The sequence below is a fragment of the Osmerus mordax genome, chromosome 24 (genome assembly GCF_038355195.1).
Source record: "Osmerus mordax isolate fOsmMor3 chromosome 24, fOsmMor3.pri, whole genome shotgun sequence".
Taxonomy (NCBI): Eukaryota; Metazoa; Chordata; class Actinopteri; order Osmeriformes; family Osmeridae; genus Osmerus; species Osmerus mordax.
In genome coordinates, this window is record NC_090073.1 from 8,696,581 (window position 1) to 8,718,498 (window position 21,918).

General features: G+C 49.1%; 1 protein-coding gene across 1 annotated transcript; it reads right to left on the bottom strand.

Annotated features, from left to right (window-relative positions):
* Nucleotides 1-1,191: 1,191 nt before the first annotated feature.
* Nucleotides 1,192-16,764, bottom strand: LOC136932595 (transcriptional activator MN1-like). Its single transcript, XM_067227755.1, is given in 3 exon segments — nucleotides 1,192-1,347; nucleotides 1,350-1,414; nucleotides 12,547-16,764. Coding segments are annotated over 3 exon segments (3,801 nt in total). The 5' UTR covers nucleotides 16,127-16,764.
* Between the last annotated feature and the right edge of the window lie 5,154 nt (nucleotides 16,765-21,918).

The following is a 21,918-nucleotide window of genomic DNA, read 5'->3' on the forward strand; positions in this document are numbered from 1 at the left end:
TTCCACCTGTTTCAGAAATTCAAATTCAACTGAAGCTTTATTTAAAGATTACAAGATTGCCTAACACACAGCAAATGTTCTTTTATTTTACATGTGCAATACCAATACTCTTTTCAGTTCCCTTATTAAACAGTTCCTTAACCTCTGTTAAACCTCTCGTTGGCTGTGAGGTGTACCCAGTGGATGAGTCTATTACAGGAGAGTTTGAGAAAGAAAGAGTTTCAAAGGAGAGGAGAGAGAGGGAGGAGGGAAATGATTATGTTCAGAAACCTGTATTCCACGGTCTTTTCATCTCAAAAGAACCTCTAAAATAGCATCAGCAGCAAAGAAAGTAGAAAATTGACTTCTATTGAGAGGCAATAGTGTTCAGAAATCTCTTTGTGGTATTTTTGCCTTGAGTCCCTCCTCCCTACCTCCCTCCTCCCTACCTCCCTCCTCCCTCCTCCCTGACAAGTCAAGGATAACTTTCTAACTGAACTGGTCTCTCATATGTTCAACGTGAGAAGGACTGTGGTACAGACACATGGGAAGGATCCAGGCTCCAGGACTAGACCCAGGACTAGACCCAGGACTAGACCCAGGACTAGACCCAGGACTAGACCCAGGACTAGGAGACTGGTATCAGGGATGGTATCACAGCTAGGACTAGCAGCCTGGATGGGAAGAGGCCACATCAAGCCGAACACAGTGACTGCTCTGAACAGTCTTTCCATGTCAAACACAGTAAACAGACAACATACTGGTATCCCACCACAGCCCAATGACAGCTTCTTTCCTCCCCCCCCCCCCCCACCCCCACCCTTCCTCCCTTTTACGTTCCTCTAGTTTTCCTTAAAAATAAAAATAAAACAAAAACAAAAAAAAAGATTGATTTGAGGTCTTCCAGATGTGGGCGTCACAAGGTAGAGCCCAAGCTGTATTGTCCAGCGGTGTGCGTGTGTGTGTGTGTGTGTGTGTGTGGCCATGTATAGGTGTGTGTACACGTGTGTGTATATTAGTGTATAAATGTCTCTTTCTCCCTGAACAGGCGAGAACATTTGCAGTCGCCTCGTTTTCACCGTCTCTCCTTCCGTCATCCTCGTTGCTGTCGTCCCTCTGACCCCTCCTCGCCCCTTTCCCCCCCCCCCCTCCTCCCTCTCTCCCCCCTACGCCCTATCTATCCCCTCCCTCTCTCCCTCCCTCCCTCTCTGCTCAGGTGAGCGCCGCCACGAAGGTTCCGAAGCGGTTGGAGATGTCGGAGTGGAGGGATCGCCACGACGACACTGGCCCCCCTCGGCCCCCCTTGGTGTCCCCCAGCTCGTCTGTGCAGTGGACAGACAGGCACTGCAGGTGGCTCCCCCCCTCCCCCGGCCCCCCCCGCCGGTCCCTGGGGCGGCACCTCCACCTCCAGGCTTGCTCTGGGACAGGTCCGACTCTGCGGAAGGAGGAAAACAGAGAGGGAGAGAGAGGGAGGGACAGGGTTAGGTTTGAGACGATCTACACAAACAGACAGAAAATAAACAAACCTGGAATACTTTACTCATTTCGAATGTTTTTTTTTTGTTTTTTTATACATCGTTAAAAGATCGCCTCACATTAATGAGACCAGTGCCATTTACACATGGCTCTGATGCCTGGGGTGTGAAATGTACTCAACCCACCCCTCTCTTCAGAAGTCTGCCTGAAAAGCCCACAGCTCAAAGTTACACAGAAAGGTACCCCTCCCCCCTACTCCCACCTTGCATGTGGTGACCAACACTCCTAGAAACCTCACCACACACACACTCAGACAACCCTGCAATCAGAGGAGCTCCCCAGCCGACCTCTGGTCTTGGGGTCAGAAGGCCCTGAGAAGGCCGACCTTTCACCCTGCTTGACCCAATTTACTGGTATAATGATCCTGAGCTGCTATCGACCCCATGCCACTGAGGTGTCAAACCTCATCTTAAATGGCCCGCTCCGAGGCCCGGGAAAATCCATACACGGGTTTATGAAAGGTCGTACAGAAATCAACCTCGCGGTTCTTGGGGGAGCGAGCGGGGCACTGACGGCTCAGATGAATGCCTCGTTCTGGGAGTGAAATCGCTAGCGCCGTGTAGGGAAAAAATGAGAAGGAGGAAGATTGACGAGGGAGAGAAAGTGCTTGGCTAAACTCTAAAAGGTAAAGGCAGCGCGCGTCATCCGTCCTGATCTACGCCGGCCGCGCTCGGCGGGGGGTGGGGGGCGTTGGAGTCCTTCCAACGCTGTTCTAGAAAACTACAGTACCCAGAATCCTCTCTGCTCCCTGACTGGGTGACAGTCTTCATCTCTGAGAAGGCCGGAGATGGAGGCCTCAGACGATGGGGTAGGTGAGTCACAGGAAGGGGGGGGGGGGGGGGGGGGGGGGGGGGGGAACACACACGCCCAGCACTGTGACATCAGAGCAGAGAGACCTTTAGAAAGCCCGACCCGGGTGTCACCCAACAGCCCTTAGGTTAAAGCTCCTCTCTCTGGGTCTCTCTCTCTAGGTCTCTCTCTCTAGATATATCTGTAGGTCTCTTTAATCTAGGTCTCTCTCTATATCTCTGTAGGTCTCTCTCTCTCTCTGTAAGTATTTCTATATCTATACAGGTCTCTCTCTCTAGGTCTGTCTGTGTGCTTCGCTCGACAAGCTGTAACACCGATGTTAGACAACACAGGCAACAGAGCCGGGGAAGGAGGGAGGAGACAGGGAGAGGGAGAAGGAGGAGGGTAAACAAGCATGGAGAGAGGGAGGGAAGAGGGAAGGTGGGAGAGATGGAGGGAAAAAGGGAGGGAGGGAGAGAGAGGGGGTCTTGCCCCTAGCTTGTCTGGGCTGCGACCACTGGAATGGAAAAGCGGAGGGATTTGGTGAAAGGTCAGGCAACCAAGTTGTTGCTCTCTCTACCTCCATCCATCCCTCCCTCCCCTCCCACCCTCCCACCAAGCGGAGGGATGAGACAGGGGAGGGGGTTTGGGGATTAGCGGTGATGAAGGGTTCAGTCCATACACCTCAGCACAGCACACAATCAGGCAGGGGGCCTTTACTGTACTTTACACCCCCTGCCTCCCCCCTTCCTCGTACCTTCCTCTAACTCCTCCCAGCCCCCCGACCCCCCTACCTCCGTCTGCCTTCCCCCAGACCCCCTGCCTCCCCAGACACCCCCACCCCGGCCCCCCCCCCCCCCCAGCCCCGGTGCCCCCCCCCCCCCCCAGCGCTGTGCCCCCCCCCCCCCAGCCCCGGTGCCCCCCCCCCCCCCCAGCGCCGTGCCCCCCAGCTCCCGTCAGCAGGCAGCTAGCTGGGCTCAGCAGGACCACACCGGCCTGGATAGCCAGCCAAGCGTTCCCCTGGCTCGCTGATGACACACAGCAATCTGACAACACACACCGCCGAACCTACGTCCCCGACGCCACGTCCACACCAGCCTTCAGCTGCTGCTGCTCCACACACACACACACACACGCACACACACACACACGCACAGACGCACACATATGCATGCAAAAATGCATGCATACACACATATACACGTACACACGCACACACACGCAGGCACACTAACATGCATACACCACACCCAGGCACATGACACTCAGATAGGCCCACGACTGACAGACACGGCCCCCAGCCTCATATATGCAAGGACAAGAAGTGTAAACATGCATGTACTCAGCTTGCATACACTCAGACACACACACACACACACTCAAACTCATGCTTACACAAAAAACACACACAGAATTAAATTTGTCATTTAAAAATCGTTTTTTCTACAGTACAGAACTTGAATTTCTTTGACTGGTAAAATGTATAAAATGCACCTCTGGAATATAGATTTTATAAAAAAAAACAAGAAATCTACTACTTGGGAATAATCCAGATATTTGTTGATTACGTGGTCCTACAAAACAAACACCTTCACTCCCTCCCTGAATAGACTGGGGAGGAGATTTTATGGAAAATCTCCACGATACACTTAAATGCTACACATTATCCATGCCCGCGTGTTCGCTCCAAAGTGGAAACCACGGTGTGAAATCTGACATCACACAGATGTAAACCCCAAATCACTGTGACATTTTACAAGCTGAGGAATCTTTTTTTCTTATTTTTCAATAAAACCTATCTTGTTAAGGCTGTTCACTCGCATTGTGTCTCCGCCGTTGAATTCATATCTCAATGATGCCCTGCTCATCCGAGCAAGCGTCTGTTTAGCATCAACACGGGGGGAATAGATCTCACACAGAGAACAATACCAACCAAAGCCGACTAAACCGAACCACAAATACAATTTAAATATCCTTTAACCACATTACAGTCAGCCTGGATCACTGCAACGACGTGTTAGAGAGAGGCGCTCAGCTGAAAGTGATACACACCTCCACATCTCCCATGAGCGAGGGGAAGTGATGTCACACGGGGTGATTTACGGCCTGGTGTGCACATGCAGGCTTGTATGAGGCCTGGCTGGAAAGACGATTTACAGAGATGAACCGAGGCTTTTCCTGGCGTGCCGTGGCGAAGACGACTTCACACACACACACACAGCGCGCTGCTCCACTTCCCTGGGTGACAGATACCAGTGTAACTGTCACACAACGCTGTTGATGCACTCTCTCAGCAACACAGGGACTACGTCCAAAACACTTCCTGAAATCCTAACTGCTACTGAATTATCCTAAACTTACTTTGGGGGGGGGGGGGGGGGGGGGGAAGACAATTATATTGACGCTCGTAATAATTAGGGCCGCCGCCATTGTGCATCTTTTGATATTTGCAATAACTGAGTTTGATACGTGCTGCTTGTGTGACGAAGTGTGTGTGCCCAAGTGAGGGGAGTGTGGAAGAGCAAGACTGTGTGTGTGTGTGTGTGTGTGTGTGTGTGTGTGATTGAGCGGCAGAAAAAGACAGCGAGAGAAAGAGTGAAGAAAAGAGCGAGAGTATTTGTGTCTCTTGGTGTCCTTTCCAGCGCCTGCTCCGCAGAGCTGTCACATTGATTTCCCACAATCCCATGCGGCAGCCCCCCTTTTGCCCTTTCTAACCCGAGCTCGACTTCCATGACGACACTTCACCTTCGACCCCCGTGCTACCCCGGGTCACGACCCCGGCACGGCGGAACACAAACCAGCCCTGCTCTTCCTCTCTGACAAAAGCACCCGCGGTCCCACTCGTCCCTCGCCTCCTTCTCCTCCATGACAGTGTGTGACTTCAGGTCAGATTCCTGTGGCATAACAACTACCTCCAGGGCCCTGCTGCGAAGGCTGGCGACACAATGCGCACAGCACAATACCAGGAGAAAGAGTGGAGGCATAAAATAACAGACCCCCGAAAGCCGTCTATAGCATATTCAAATACCTCCCTTTCCCTAAAGACCGGCTTTGTCTGGGAGTCCAGGAGCTCAGGTTGTTTCCAGCCCGCAGCTATGGCTCCACAGTGAAAACAGAGAACGCAGGAACCCCTCACTCCGAAAGGTGCAGAGAGGGAAGGTATGTGTGAAGGGTAAGTAGATCTACAGAGAACTACAGCATAGGTAGGAAACCCCAGTATCCCAGAATGCCTTGGGGCTGGGGATGGTGAAGAGGGGGTGGGGGTGGGGCGGGGGGCTCAGGGTATCCAAGGCACTCTGTGACCCCCCCCCCCCCCGACTCCACCAACCCCCCCGCACACACTATGACCTTTGCTTTAGAGCAGAGCAGGGAGGAGACGGTGGAGAGAGGAGAAGGGAGAGGGGGGGGGGGCACATTTCTCAAGCGAGGGCACAGAGGTTATTTTGGTTTGAATTTCCTCTCTGTTCCTGACTAGGCTGCAACAAGGAGGTGTGGGGGGGGGGGGGGGGGGGGGGGAGGAGTGGGAGAGGGGGGGGGGTGAACCTGCCCAGACAGGCATGGCCTCGACACTCCTTAACAGCACTTCAGCAGTACACCCATTCCATCCCCGGTACAAACACACACACTCACACTCACGCCGTACCTCCCCCTCGGGCCGCAAGACGCGCTTTTGGAAACTACACTCAAATCGGAACAGGGGAAGTGATTTAGTGCCTCCTGCATAAATCAAAAGCACGTCCAGGAGCTGTCCTCTGTGTCATCCACGCCGGTGACATATTGATCTACTTCCCTGTTTCAGTTTGGTCGCTTTGCTACACACTCTGTTTATGTCTGGGTTTGTCCTTCTTTTTTTTGCCCACTTGGAAACCTCAAGCATTTATGAAAACTGTGGGAGTTTAGGGATTAAGGGCATCTGCTGGAGGGGGCTAGGGTCAGGGGTCGGGGGAGGAGGAGGGGAGGAGGGGGTGAACAGACGCCACAGTTTCCAACTCGGACACTTTGTCTGCAGTTCTACTCATCCTGGAGAAATCAGACTGCATGTCCAAGACAAAGACAAGTTTCTTTTTTCAAAAGCTCTTAATTAAGGTAATTTACGATTTGTTTACAAAGATGTTATTAACAAATGTTATATCAAATAAACCACGCACAGTAATTGACTATAATTAACAGTGTTCTAATTTGATGGATTACTCTTTTATTTAATAAATAAAAAACAAAGTAATAAAAAAATACATCTTATGTATGACAAACACCGCAATAAAAACTGTATAAATAAATATTTATTTAAACACATAAATAGTCGCGTTTTTGTGTTGTCAAATACAAAGAAATACGGGCGACTTAAGATTTGATCAAGATTTCACTTTCAAGGCTGTCATTTAAAAAACAAAAGATGAAAAAAGTGACTTATAAATCTAAATATCCAAGGAAGAGAAAGGAAAGGTCCAGGAGAATGGAGCCGGGGAGAAAATGAAAGAGTTCTTCTCTAACGGCTACGCAAATGACAACCATCACCAAGACCCTCGCCTTGAGAGTGAAACCTCAGATGTTACTTGAAAAAAAACAAACAAAAAAAACTTCTCTCTGTCTCGTTTTCTCTATCACTCCATCAGCATGTACCTCTCTCTCTCCCGGGAAAAGGAACTCCAGTGTCATAACTCATTTGTCAGTTTTTCAATACAAATTAAAGATGCTTGACGACTACCTGAATGCCAAATAACATAACTGCTGCTGGCAGTGAGTGTGAACACTACAAGCACACACACACACACACACCTACTGAACAGTGTGCAGTATTAGACTATTTAACCAAGCAGGAGAACTTCATCTCCCACTGAAACCTTTAGAGTTGGGAAAGCCAGCGAGAAAAAAAACAATAAACAGGAAAAAAAAAAAAGGAAAAGTCTTTCCAGGCCTTTTCTGGACCCTGGCTAAACAAGACACTGGAAGAGCCGCCACATCGCCCCCCTGCAGAACACCCCCTCTGCCTGCGTCTCCCCAACACAAACGCAGTCTTCCTTTCCTGGCTCCGTCTGAGGGGAAAAATTCACCACACGCTGAGACAAGTTTTATTTTATTTCAATGCTGTTTCCCCAGGGAACGCGAAAACCCCCGGATGAGCTTCTATTTTGAAGTCAGAAAATCTGGCGAGCAAAACGCCTGACACCTTTGTTCATCCTTCTCTAACCACACCGCTTAGACGTGCTTCCTTTCACCAGCGCTCCTCTCCAATGTCTCACAAGACCCCCGGAAATAAAACACACACTGGATAGACACAAACGCACACATGCACACTATCACGTGCATGTGCATATGGGCATATGTGAAGCCCTCTGTGACATGCTTGCGTGTAAAAAGGGCTATACAAATAAATTTGATTTGATTTGATTTGATATCACACACCTCTGAAATTATAAAATTATTCAAAAAAAAAAAAGAAAAAAGCTAAATTACTAAAATGTTACGTAATGTTATCTTTCGTGTCACTAGAACAAAGTGTTTTACTCAGTTGACCCCTGGGAGCCTGAACTTTGGTCACCACACCGCAACCATCGCATGTGCGGATGACAAGCACACAGCCTCTTATTTCTATGTCCACAAACCTGACCTTTTCCAAACACACAAACACACACAATCCTTCTCATTCAACTATTGTCACCCAGAAGTTAGGGGAGTATCTCGTTGAGAAAGACACAGACTAAGCAAACACAAAAAAAAAGAGAAAAAAAGACAAGACAAAGGTCTGGTTGTTACGCCGGACTTTGTACCGTGTCAAACTTCTGCACGTACACTGAGGAATTACCTTAGACAACTTCTGCACGTACACTGAGGAATTACCTTAGACAACTTCTGCACAATCCTCTCCTTGTGGCTGGATCTGTCAATAACCAAGTACACTCACAGGACGTACACAAGGATGGAGACACCTTCAGGGACAAATATTACCAATGCTAATTGCTATTATTATGATAATGATGATTATTTCTGCAGCATGGGCGTGTGTGGAATGTGTGTGTGTACATGTGTGTATTCTGGGTGTGTGCATGTGTGTGTTCTGGAGTAAGTCAATATAAAACACCTTGTAAATGATGGATCTGAAACATAGAGTTGCCTAGAGCAGTGTTTTTTATATATATATTTCTTCGTGAAAGCAAATGTCAATCACATCATATTTTCGCTTCAAGAAAAGAAAAGGCCAAAATAGAAATGACATGTGATTTGTGGGTTGTTGTTGTAGGAAATGTCAATATGATAAGTGTGATTTTAATAGATGAACAGAGGTGGGAATTGACAGAACTCTCTTAGGACAGTTATTTAGCTGGAATGCCAATATGCCTGTTGAATTGGATTAACCAGTCCGCTAACAAGAATAAAAAGCCAGTCCACCAAGTCTACTTTCCAGTCAGTGTATCAACGTGTTAGAGACATATTAGGTATGAGCAGCAACATTCAGTTTGCTATGTGGTTCAAACTGTGGTCCGCACATAGACGGAAGAGGCCAGTAGAAACTGACAGGATCTTTCCCTTCAGCCGCTAGCGTGGACATTCCTAAAACCTAACCTCTAGTTCCGGACTGAGACACAAAGACTAACATGAAGATTGGGGGGGGGGGGGGGGGGAGAGAAAAATAGGAAAAGAAAATAGTCACCAATATATGGACGGGTTTTGTTTACTTACGAGCTGAGTTGCTCGTGAATTACGACAGTTTGTTTTAGACGACAACGCAAGCACAGTGTCTATGGGGAGGTGAAGGCCTCCCAGTATCCAGGCCCCTCATCCGCAACACACTTTACCGGACCTTAGTGAAGAGTTTCAGCCACATGCTGACACACACATGCTAACACACACACACACTGACACACAGGCAGACTGGGCCAAGTGTGGGTGTAGCAAGGGCCATTACTGTAGAATATTCCCTGAAACAGGCCCCAAGGAGCCTTTTACAGCATGGCTAGCAAGGACACAGGCTGAACTGAAACACTGCACTTCACCCAACAGACTGAGACAATACCATCTCACTACGTCCTGTGTGTTTACATTCTTGACGTAAATAGAGTTGGTCGCGGAAAGTGTTGTGAATGCTACTGGACACTAGTGGAAGCTTGCAGAAGCTTGCAAACAGGATTTTTTTTTCTTCTCCTAACTGAAGACCTGTCTGACCAGCAGTTTGACTGACAGGCTGAAGAACAGGATGTTCTTCAGCCTCACCTCTCTCCCTACCCCAACCACACACACCCCACCTGCACCGTCAAAAGCCCACCACTCAAATCCCACCGTAACACCCCCCTCCCCAAACACACACACACACCCCTGACCAACTGCCTGCTAAACCGGGCTATTAAACCCAACTTTACCTAAAAACACAAGTTTACAAACTGGTTTACTCAACCACTATCACTGCCTGTGTTTGTGTCTCTAAGACCTAACATCTCACCAGATGTTGATTAACTAACAGAACCTTCCGTACATCTGTCCAAAACACACATGAAAATGTTAAATGATCAAATTAATTACAGTAGGAGATACATGCATATTAATATAATTAGCTAATTATGTTGTCTGTATTTATTGATTGTGATTGGTATTATTATTTGTATTATAAGTTGGTCATTATTCTTCTTTGTGTTGATCTTAAATTCAGCTGACTTTTATCCTTGGTGGTGCACAATTTATTAGGTTTCCATGTAGGCATTCCGATTCTGTCTCAAAATCCCCACAAATTCGCCACCCCCTTCTCATGTGCAGCACTCAAATGAGAAACTGTCAAGAGCCGTGATTTGTGCTAACTAGCTATCGATCGCGCCTCAACAGCGAGCGTTGTGTGCAAGCAGCGAGATGTAGCCCAAAAGACGGGAGTGATGTGTGTGGAAAGCGAAGACTAAGCACTCGCCAGGTTAATGTACGGCCTGCATGGACAGATGCAGAGTACAGATGGGCAGTGTGCTACAGAACACCCGGGCTTGGGTCTCACCTGCTGAACGCTACATTGGTGGCGAGAGAGCTGTAAGGCAATTGGTCACATCTCCTGTCCTGTCGTTCCTGCCAGGAACTTAAGTAGCCTAAAGTAAAGAAAGGCTTATAGACACGCACTTCTGTTTATTGGACCCAGTTTCTGATCCTGCTCTATAAAGATAAGTCCTAGATCCGCCCAAGCAGGAGATATACTTATGTTCAAGCTATTCAGGAAGTCGGGGCAGTGCTGTTATGTGTTGCCTGTTGATGAATGTAAAGCACTTAGCTACACTTCGGATGCGTCCTTGCAAAAATGAACCAGACGGTTGGCTACATAATATGGATAGTGTGGTTGACTGCGCCGCCTCTTAAACAATGCGTCTTGACTCCAGATTCCGTGCCCTGCGCTCCCCCTCCCCTCGTAGCTCCCGCAGTTAGACAGAACAAAGGGACACTGAATACGCGCTGGGGGCTACCTATTCACATGAAGAAGAAAAAAAACGGTTTCGGTGGCGCGTCTACGGCCGTGGCCATTGAATTATGCGCGTCTCTCGCCTTGCCTTTTGCAGCACAAACTAGCCATTTTAAAAGCCGATGCTCGATCGAAAATTAAAGCTTTTCAGAAAAATATATAAACAGCGGGTTATTGCACTGAAACTATTAAACTATTTTAAACACTAACATTTAAGCTCAGCTGTAATGACAATTACATTGAAGAGATAACATGTTGTATATACAATTGTACGCCCGTATTTCTACAAGCAGCCAACATCGCAACGTTTTTATTCTATCCCATGTTGTCTCTTAATACCCTCAACATTACCAAGGATTGCAAAACAAAATACTGCTGCTACAACTACAACTAATAATTATTTAAAAATTATAGTATCAATAGCCTACTAATAAAATATTATGTAGCCTAAACATGATTACAATTATAACGAAAATAATAATAATAATATCACATTACAAAGTACATTAATTTATGTTATTATTTTATACTGATTGTTATAAAAAAAAAAGAAAACTTCAAAAATGTCTGCATACATGGTCCAATAACCATAATCACGCAGATAAACTGAAAGTGCATTGGTACAATTTACAATGCTCCTCTATATATATGGCTTAAATAAATGTTTCACCACTAATAATTCGCCATAGGTCTAAACTAAATTTCAAATTTGACCTCGAAAAGCACAATATACGTACAACGATTGAATATTATACAACAAAGAATGTACCTATAAAATATCATGATTGTTTTTTTTTATAATAAGCTCACCATATTGTTATATTGTATTATCAATATGGTTATTATCAAATTGTTATTATCATAAGAGGTTGCCAAGTAAGCAACCCTTTCATTTTAATACATCTATTGTATTATCTAATGTGGAATTCTAATTAGTTCTACAAGTTTTGTATGTCCTTTTTTTATTCTTTCTTTAACAAAATAAAAGGCTAAAGGTCTTAGGTAATTTTATTTGTATTTCCATTTAGCCAATGCTGTTATCCTCAATCTAAAATCAATTCAATTTTTCAAATCCGCATAATCCCATGGTAATAACAAAAACAAACGTATTTCCAGAGAGGGGAAACCCCGCTGCGAAAACGCATCTCCTCAAAAAACGATTAATCTTCTCAGTGTAGTTGTTCCCCCTGAACACCCAGATAAAGAACCACAGGAAATGTTTACTTTTCTTGGGCTGTTCTTTTGAAGTTCCTCTAAGACGAAATAATCCATAAAACACACTGCAGGAAAAAGGCAGGAGCTGTTTCAAAACAGCAATACCGAATATCAATTTTACATTCTTCTACACGCATATCTGACTTCCTGACTTCTAATTCCATCCATTTTTGTTTTCAATACTCATAACTGAAAGCAATGCTACAAATGAACTAAATGTATTTTCTATACTTCAAATAAAAGCTTGACAGACTGAATCTCGGACAAATTCTTCAAAATTAGGAATACTAATCTGACATTTGCGTCCCAAAATCCGCACATTAGTTTACTACACTCACATTGCGGTTAAAGACTACGGCGCTCCTTTCAACCACACAGAAAAATAATAAAGAGTACACCCAACGGATTCTTAATGCAATCTTACACACACATACACACACCCTTCTATGAGCTAAACGACAGTCCTGTAGAAAAACTAACCAAAAACGAACTACGAAATAGTTTTGCGGCAACGCTAGTACGTGTATGTTCCTATCAGGCCACAACAAGTGAGGAATAATGGACAGTAACGACCACCATGATTGTATATCACATTCAATTACCTTCTTTGCCGTTGCTCTGGCCCTTTGTTCTTTCCCAGGGTGCCATGGCCTTGTCATCTTCGGCCCCATCCATCATGGCCTTGTCGCTGGGTACGTACCAGGTGGCGTGCTGCTCCGCCATCAGTGTGTCAAGGTCAATAGTGCCCATTGAGTTCTTCCCGGCGTCCGGGCTGCAGCTCGCCAGCTCATTGTCTCCATTCTGCGACGGACAGTCTCCGTTTTTTTTGCCACCGTTCTTCACGGCCACAGGCTGGTCCTCCGAGATGCTGAACTGCTGGCGCTGCAGCTGGATCTGGGCCTGCAGGATCTCCAGAGGGTGGATCTCGTCCTGGCCAGAGGTGCTGGAGGGGGTGCGTACCTGCTCCATCCCAGGAGTGCCTGGGTGACCCCCTCCGTTGGCCCCCGCGCCCCCACCTCCGTTCAGTCCGTAGCCTTCTGGCGTCGAGGTAGTGTGATTGGTGAGGCCCATGCCCATGGGCTTCTGTCCGTTCATCAGGCAGTGCTCGCCCCTCTGCAGCTTGGGAGAGCTGGTTGCCAGCGTGCCGCGGCTGGGCTTGGAGGCCAGGCCTCCGCCGGCGTCCGAGCTGGAGGACACCTCGTCCTCGTTGCTGTAGTGGGCGCTGACGTCGTCAGGGAAGTCGACGCGCGGTGAGCTCCCGTCCGATTTGGTGACGCTCTGGATGCCGCTGTCCAGAGAGGACATGAGGTCTGGCTGGTCCCCCAGCATCAGGTCGCCTCCCTTACCCCATGAGGGGGACGGGAGGGGTTTCTCGTGGGGCGTCCCCACACCCCTCTCCCCAACGCCAGCTGATGGTGTCTGCTGGCCTGGACTTACAACAGGGTTGCCGTTGTCAGAGGAAAAAAAAATCCCAGGGCTCACATGCCCACTCTCCCTCTTCCTCCTCCCTCTCCCTCTCCCGCTCCCTGTTGTTGCTTTCCCCTCACTGCATGGGGTAGCGTCCATGTTGTAATTTGGGGAGAGGGCACTGGCTTCCCCCTGCGACGTCTGGGTTTGACCTGCAGGCTTAACGCTGCTATTCCCGGTGCCAGGCATCTGGCTGTTCTGGGAAGTGCCGCTCTGAAAATACTCAGGCGCTGCAGCACTGCCAGTCCCATTGGCTGTGCTGCTATTAATGTCCTGCTCGTTCTGACTCAGTTTTCGCTTGCCCTCGTTTTGGTTCTTCTTGTTGAACGTTACGTTGAGGTTAGGGGCCCCTAGGCTAGCGATCATGTTCTGGCAGGCCGTGGAGAGAGCCGCAAGGCAGCTCTGCCCGAAAACATTGTCTTTAGTGCTGGTTTTGCTGAAGTTCCCAAGGGAAAGGGCCCCAAGCTTGCTGACAGAGGAGCGCTGGCCCGGGGGGAACTCAGACTGCGGAGGGTAGCTCCCTGGTGAGGTGTTCACACCCTGGGGAGCGCTGTGTGGAGGCCCCTGACGGTTGCCCCCCCCATAGGGAAACGTTGGTTGCGCTCCCATAGGGGGTGCGGGGAAGTCGGCCGGCCTCCGGTCAGCGGGGGCGTTGGGGTGCCCTACCCCGGATCCAGGGGACTGCATCTGGGATAGGTTGCCCATGTTTCCCCCAAACTGAGAGTGCATGCCGGGCGAGTGGAGGGCCTGTCCGTGGCCTTCGCCCGGTATCCTCATGGGCTCCTGCATGCCCATCCCGTTGATGCCCGGTCTGAACATCATGCCGGCTCCGTTCTGCGGCAGGCCCATGTCGTGAGCCCCGGCCTCACCGCCGGTTCCCCCCATGCGCTGCGCCATCATCTCTCCCGGAGGGTGGGACCCGGGGAACCAGGCGTGCTCCTGAGTGACGTGGGGGATGTGCCCCTCGAAGCCGGGCATCCGACCTCCGTTCTCCCGGTCGAAGCCGGGCTGGGGCATGCTCCCCACCGGGCCCCCGTGCACCATGGGGCCCTGGGGGACGTCGCCGTGGTGACCCAGCTGCTGCAGGCTGGGCTGGCGCATCCTCTGCTGCTGGTTCCGAGACGCCATCTGCTTGATCATCATGGCGGCGTTCTGCCTCTGCTGCAGGGACTGCTGCTCCGGCCCGGCGTGCTGGAGGGGGCCCGGGGGGAACCCGTCGGACACGGGCGGGGTGAACTCCCCGGGCAGGCCCGGGTAGGAGGATGGGGACAGGTGGTTCTCCATGCCCTGTGGGGTGTGCATGCCCCCCCCCCACGTTCCACAGCCCTCCCCGCCGTGCGCGTTGGGGAACTCGAACCTGGGCCTTTTAGCCATGTTCATGTAGGGAGAGTCAAAGTGTTGCAGCCTCTGGTTGGGGGGCTGCTGGGAGGGAGGAGGGGGCGCCGGCTGTTGCATATTAAACATGGGCTCTCCGTAGGGGTGCAGGGTCCTATTCTCCAGTCTGTGAATGGGATATTCAAACTGGTTGTGTTGGCCTGGCATCATGACCCCACCATCCAGCATGTTGGGGTTGGAGGACCCCGGTTCAGGCTGGGGGGGCCGGGGGAGGCCAGGGGGGCAGTTCTGCCGGGCTATCAATCCAGCCTGTTGTTGCTGCTGCATGAGGGGATGTCTGGAGTTCACCCCCGGGCCCTCCATCCCCACAGGCACCTTACGGCCGTTACCGAACCGCTCGAAAAACACCCCGTGCTGGGGTGGGGGCGGGGGCTGCGGGGGTTGAGAGGGGGGCTGTTGGTGCCCTTTGGTGATGCCCTGCATCCCCGGGGTCCGAGGCATGGCGGGGTTGCCAGGGAAACTCCCGCCAGCCACCTGCCTTCCTGCCCCGAAATGGGGCAACTGAGAATCAGATTCTGAGGGGGAGAACACAGGAACGTCAAAGTGCCCTGACGGGGGCTCGCCGGGGAAGTTATACTCAATACCCTCCACGGCTCCCTGGTTGGGCATCCGACGAGGCTCCAGGCCGTGGGACTCGGAGGAGGAGGAGGAAGAGGAGGGCAGGCCGTGAAAGGATGCTGCCCGGTTGGGAGACTGGTCCAGGGGGAGGCAGGGAGCAGGGACTGCATGATTGCCACTTGGGGGGCCGTGATGCTGGAAGTCGGGCATGTTTCCAGATCTTTGCTGCTGCTGGGAGAAGCCGTCCCCTGCCTGGCCTTCAGATAGGGGGTCAAAGCCCTCTCCAAATCCCTGCTGGGGTCCCATGCCACTGTTGTTGTAGCCCATTAGCCTGCCGCCATGCAGGCAGGATGAGCCTGGGTCTGGGCCTCCAAAGCCCCCGCCGAAGTGAGGGTGGTGTTGGTGGGGGTGAGGCTGATGGCCGTGAGGGTGGCCTTGATGAGGTTGCTGGTTGTTAAAAAATCCATGCATGGGTCCCTGTTGCGGCTGTTGTTGAAGTCCGCCGCTCGCATGCATGTCCGAGTGTCCCCGCGGGTGAAATCCTCCGTACTGCTCCCCGTTCATGTTCATGTTGAGCCCCAGCATCGGGGGCTCGTTCAGCGGGCCCATGCCCGGCTCCACGGCTCCCGTCGGGCCACCGGAATGAAAGCCGGGGCTTTTATAATGGGAGCTCATGTTCAGTCTTGGTTGGTTTATGTTTCTTTCTGACTGGCCAGGGTTTCTGCTATTAATCTGAGAACCAAACTGATCCAGCCCAAACATACTCCTCTACTATCAATCCCACATGACATCGGCCGTCTGAGCGTGTCTTTGCTTTCCCAACCGTCTCCGAATGATTTAAGAAGAGAAAAAAAATCTCTAGGAGACGATACACTTTCAGACAGATATTAACTATTTTCCTAGGTTCAATTGAGAATTGTGTTGTGAGAACTTCACGTGAACACACTCACCGAATACGTGTTTTATTCGCCTTTTCCAACTTTACTGTAGCGTCAAAAACCAAAGGGAGCGGAGAAGCCGTCTGAAGACGCACGCAGGTAGCGTCCTTGTTCGTTCCCGTGTAGGCTATTTGCACAGGCGTGTTTGCTCCTTATTTTCTCGTTAAGGTCACAAACTGTATAAAATAGAAATCACTCTCAATACCAGTGCCTCTGTTTCATTATCATATTCCAAGTTTTATATGCGCACATTTCTTCGTTCAAAACTTGCAACAACAAAAAAACAACCTTCTACTTTATGAAATAAAATGTTCAACAACAAAAAAAAGATTTAGTAGCGATATCTCCTCTTCTAGCATATTATTCCAGTTCACAGTCAATTGTCTAAGAACGGCCAGTTTCTAATGTCTGCTGAGGAAGATCCCATTCTGGAGACGCAAAATAAAATCCGCCGGCAACATGCACCGTTCCAACAATGTATCTTGGTTGTAGTTTGCAGTCACCAAAACTATGTCCAACAGTTGTCTTTCAACGATTAAAATAACGCTCTCTTAACATGTTGAAAAAAACAGTCATCGGCAAAGTCCACAAGAGGAGAAACCTGGAACAGTTGGGTACCGAAGGACCGCTTTTACGCAATATTGTCCCCGAACCTCTGGAGCGAACTACCCACACTCCACCACCTCTGAGCGGCTTAACAACATCCTTCACTCGGTCCCGGGCATATGCCTTCCGACAGCGCAGGCAGCGCTAAACCTCAATAGTAGGCTACTCTTTCCCTTTCGCTCTAATCTGCACTTCTGCTCCAGAGTCTGGTGTGGTCTACACCAGCCGGGGGAGATTGGCAGATAGATCTCACTCTGGTCTGCCGCTTGGCGCTGTGTGAGATGAACGCGTCCAGGGAACCAGCAACAAGTTTTGCATTTCTGCAACCAATTCCATCCATGAAGCCCTATCCAATCAGAAGCTCGGCAGAGCAGCGCCGAGGGAGGGACCTTCTCTTAAGGTCGTCTGAGATATGGATGGAAATTGCAAGGAAATTGTGGTGAATAGCTTCAAAGCATGCCCTAATCTACCAGCAAGACTACTCGAATCTAAAGTACGATTCCATTTATTTCATTGAATTATATTTTCTACATAGCCTGTGGTCATCCGAGTTTTCATGTTCTTAAGAAAAATATACATAGGCCTACATATAGCCTACAGCACAACTTTGCATAGGCTGCAGCAACAACATTTGAACGACAAATAAACGACAAAATGGTACAGGGTATAGACTAAATGTATTTCTTTATATCTAATAATGTGATAAACGAAGTGAGGCTCATTCTAAGCGGGATGGTAACTAAAGCTTTGGTTAAACAAATGCAGGGCGCATTCACTGCCCCGGAGTTTGTAAACGCACTTTGAACGGCAAATTAACATTCCCATTCAGATTAACTGGATCATTACCATAATTCTGTTTACCTAATAAATGAATCATTCAAAGCCCCATTTGTCTTCTAAGTGAACTAGGATGTCAGAAAAGGAGACTCAACATGACGAAGTAGATCATCTTTCTTCAGAAAAAAAAGAAGAAATTAATGGAATGATGTGAAAGCCTTAGATTTAAAGAATAACTGTTAATGTTTTATATCTACTGTGTTGATGTCTATTTCAAATGGACGAACACGTGGCAAAGATTTTGGTGGGCTGTATATTATTTGATTTAAAGCCTGTGGATAGATAACGTTTACCAGGATCTACACATACTTCCCGGTTGTGATATATTGAGATAAAATAGTTCATACCAGTTCCGGGAAATGAAGATATTTTGACCATGCAACCAAACGTTTTAAAAGGATAAATAGCCTATGGCTTGTTATGAGAGGGGACAATATTGGGAACCGTCACCTACTTTATAAATGTTCGTGATTACTTGTGTGTGTGTGTGTGTGTGTGTGTGTGTGTGTGTGTGTGTGTGTGTGTGTGTGTGTGTGTGTGTGTGTGTGTGTGTGAGAGAGAGAGAGAGAGAGAGAGAGAGAGAGAGATAAGAGAGATAAGAGAGAAATAGAGATTTTCTGGTCAATTCACCCCAAAAGTCCCCCTTAAAGGTCGAGGATCTATTATAATCAATAGCAATCTTTTGGTGCTTTAGAATACATCCTTGTAATCTAACATCGGAATTTGTAGGGTTTCGATATGGGAAAGGTAGGCTGTATGGATACAGTTTTATGAATACATGAGCGATCGTTAGATCTAATGAGACCCGTGGTGTTCATTCAAACATCAGACCTGTACGTTTGCCCTTTTTAATAGCCTACTTGGGCTGGGAAGAATCGAAGGAATGTAACACAGAATAGACTAGCATCGTCCACATTATGAAGTCTTCTCTGTCTCATGCCCTAGAAAGTAGGCAGACTAAGAACAAATGCGAAGTGAAAACACAACCGTTAATTTGTAGGCTATAAGGAACTACTTATTTAGGGCTTCCTACTTTGCAGACTAAAACGAAATAAAATGCTTCGATATTAATCAATATTAATCATAAAACCTAATGTCCATATAACTGTTTAGATACACGCAAACAACTAGGACTAGTAGGCCTAACTACCCGCAAATACAAGTTTAGTAATCAATCTGGCTATCCGGCTGATTCACGGTTAAAACGAACATCGTAGAATCATTGTGCATGTATAGATGTAGTGTTTACATTTAAGTACCGATAAGCACATAGAAATCAAAACACCTAGTTACATGCGAGTCCTTTCTTTAAGGCCCCTGTATAGGGTAGTTTAAAACGTTCCAACTTCTATCAAAAAGACATACTGCCCCCTAGCGGTTAAAGTCAGAACAAGGTAGAATGGTGAAGAGCTTATGAAACACCTGCCCGTATCCACTGAGGAAATAAATAACATACATGTTATTAAATATAAACATATATTTCATTTACTATGACAACTGTGTGTATGACAACTGAAAAATAGAGAGATGAAGATAGAGGGAGAGAGAGGAAGAGTGAGAGAGTCAGAGGAAGACAGTGAGAAGAAGAGAGAAGCAGAGTAAAGCAGGAGAGAGAAAGGCAGAGGGAGAGGCAGAGATAGAGGGAGAAAGAGGAAGAAAGAGGTAGGGAGAAAGGGGGAGAGGGAGAGAGAAGCAGAGTAAAGTAGGAGAGAGAGAGGCAGAGGGAGAGGCAGAGGCAAAAAGAGAGGGAGACAAGCAGAGATAGAGGGAGAGAGAGGCATGGAGAGAGAGGCAGAGGGAGGTCGGGAGAGAGGCAGGGGAGAGGTAGGGAGAGAGGGGGAGAGAGAGAGGGAGAGAGGGGGAGAGAGAGGTAGGGAGAGAGAGAGGGAGAGAGAGAGGTAGGGAGAGACAGGGAAAAGAGGCGGGGTGAGAGGCAGGGGGATAAAGATAGGGAGAGAGGTAGGGAGAGGGGGAGAGAGAGGTAGGGAAAGAGAGGAGAGAGAGGCAGGGTGAGAGGCAGGGGGAGAGAGGTAGGGAGTGAAGGGGTAGAGAGGAAGAGAGAGGGGGAGCGAGGCAGGGAGAGAGAGAGGCAGAGGGAATCGGTGTTATCAGGTTTCCTCCTCCACTCCTCTCAAACAAAGAGTGCTTTTGTCAGAGGTGAACCTTGCATGCATTCAAGCACAGACCTGTCATTTCATCCCACTAAATGGTTCAGGTATTATATCATTAACTCATTTAGAAGTGTGTTTTTTTTTCATTGCCAAAGCGTTTGGGAAACCCCCTTTGACTATTAAACCCTTGTTCGGTACACTGCATGATCACACAGGCATGGTGCACTGCATTGGCTGCAGTTTACAGTTGTTTTTTTGTTTCAGAGAATATGGCCGGACTGGTGGATAGGCCAGAGGGCTTTGGCCAGATGGGGGGGGGGGGGGGGGGGGGGGGGTAAAGGGGCGAGGGGACGTGCTCAGGGCACACATCACTGCAGCTGACAGGATGTTTTGTGAAGGAGGAGAGAGCAGGAGAGGGCCAGAGAGGTGAGAATGAGAGCATGGAAGAGAGAGATGAGAGAGACAGAGAGAGATGAAATAAAGAAGAGATAAAAAAAAAAGAGGCATAGAGAATACGAGAGAGATAGATCTACCCTGTACCCAGTGGGGACACTGGGTTGACATGTCTGGTGTACAAACTATTTCAGAAAACGTCCCTAGGCCTTGGACTTCACGATGTCCAACACTTCGGAGTCTCCCACCAGAAACACAATGTCCCCCCTAGTAGGATCAGCTGTGGAAAGCAGAGTTACTGTGTGAGCATCAGGGAGGAAAAACCCTGATAACTCCTGGTACGACAGTTGAGTATTCGACGGAATTGTTGTTTGGAATTTATCCCAAACAAACACAAACGTAAACGGGCACATTTTAAAATAGCAAACTGCTGGCGTGGTCTCCTTTCACCCCTGGAGAGTCGACAGAAATGATGCGTTGACCTCCGTCGGCAGAATCTCCACCAACCAGCCCCGGACGACGGCCAGTCCAGAGGCCTCTCTCTAACTGTCACCACGCTCCTCTTCCCCACTGTGATTTACTAGTCAATTTGTCTCAATATTCAGCTCAATAAGACAAGCAAGCAGAAGCGATCGTCCCCCCTCCTCTCTCCTTAACTCATGGTGTTAACACCGCTCTTCCTTGGACAGACATATATTACCGGAGGGTGGGGGTGGTGAGGGGCAGGGCTGAAAGAGACAGTTCCTTCCCTTGTTAGGGGAGGGCGTCCTGTGACACGGGGCCCTGTGTGCCTCGCCTCTCTCTGCCCTGGGCCTGTCAGTCAGCAGGGCCATCTCAGCACACCGGGTCAGGGGGTTAAGCAGCATCTGTCATCCAGAGGAACGCCATTGTGTCGGGGGACGGGAGGCCCAGAGACCTCCCTCCCCCCTCTTTGTCTGGCTGACGGGTTCCCCACCTCTTCCCCCCCCCCTCTCCCGAGCACAACAGGAAGGACTCTGGAGAATCTCTGGAGCTCGGCTCGGCCCAGCTCGGAAGACTAGGAAACACTCTGACATCACGGACGTCCAAACCGGGGCCAAAAATAACTCGCCACCCTTCCAAGACCTGTGGCCCCTGGACAAATGGGGCCCCTGGGGGGGGGTCACACGCAAGGGGGCGGCCGAGCCGGCTCCAGCTTCGCGCGGGCGTTCCCTGTGAGTGTCACTGCCCCCTGTGAGTTCTGTATCCTCACCCTGCCAAACACACACAACCCCAAGACTCTGCATTACCTGGTCCTCAGTAAAAGTTATGTTTTTAATTACATTTTAACTGCTGCTTGTTAAAATTCTAAGCAGATGATAAGCACTCACACGTACAACTACACAAATGTTGTTCACCCCCCCCCGCCCCCTCCCTCCAGTATCCTTTTTAAGAGGCAGTGAGTCCACACACACACACACACAACACAACACACCCAATATCCATGTGTGTGTGTGTGTGAGGCGCCTCAGAACAGGCTGTGTGTGGGCGATGGCTCCTCTCCCGTTATAGCAGCACTATCGTTTGCCTGTTCTGGGGCAGATATGACCTGTTTCCGAGACCACGTGACCCGTCTCCACAAACAAGAATAAAACAGCGGATATCTCAGCCCGCAGACTGGCAGCTCTTCCGGCTCCGAGGAACTGAGTGT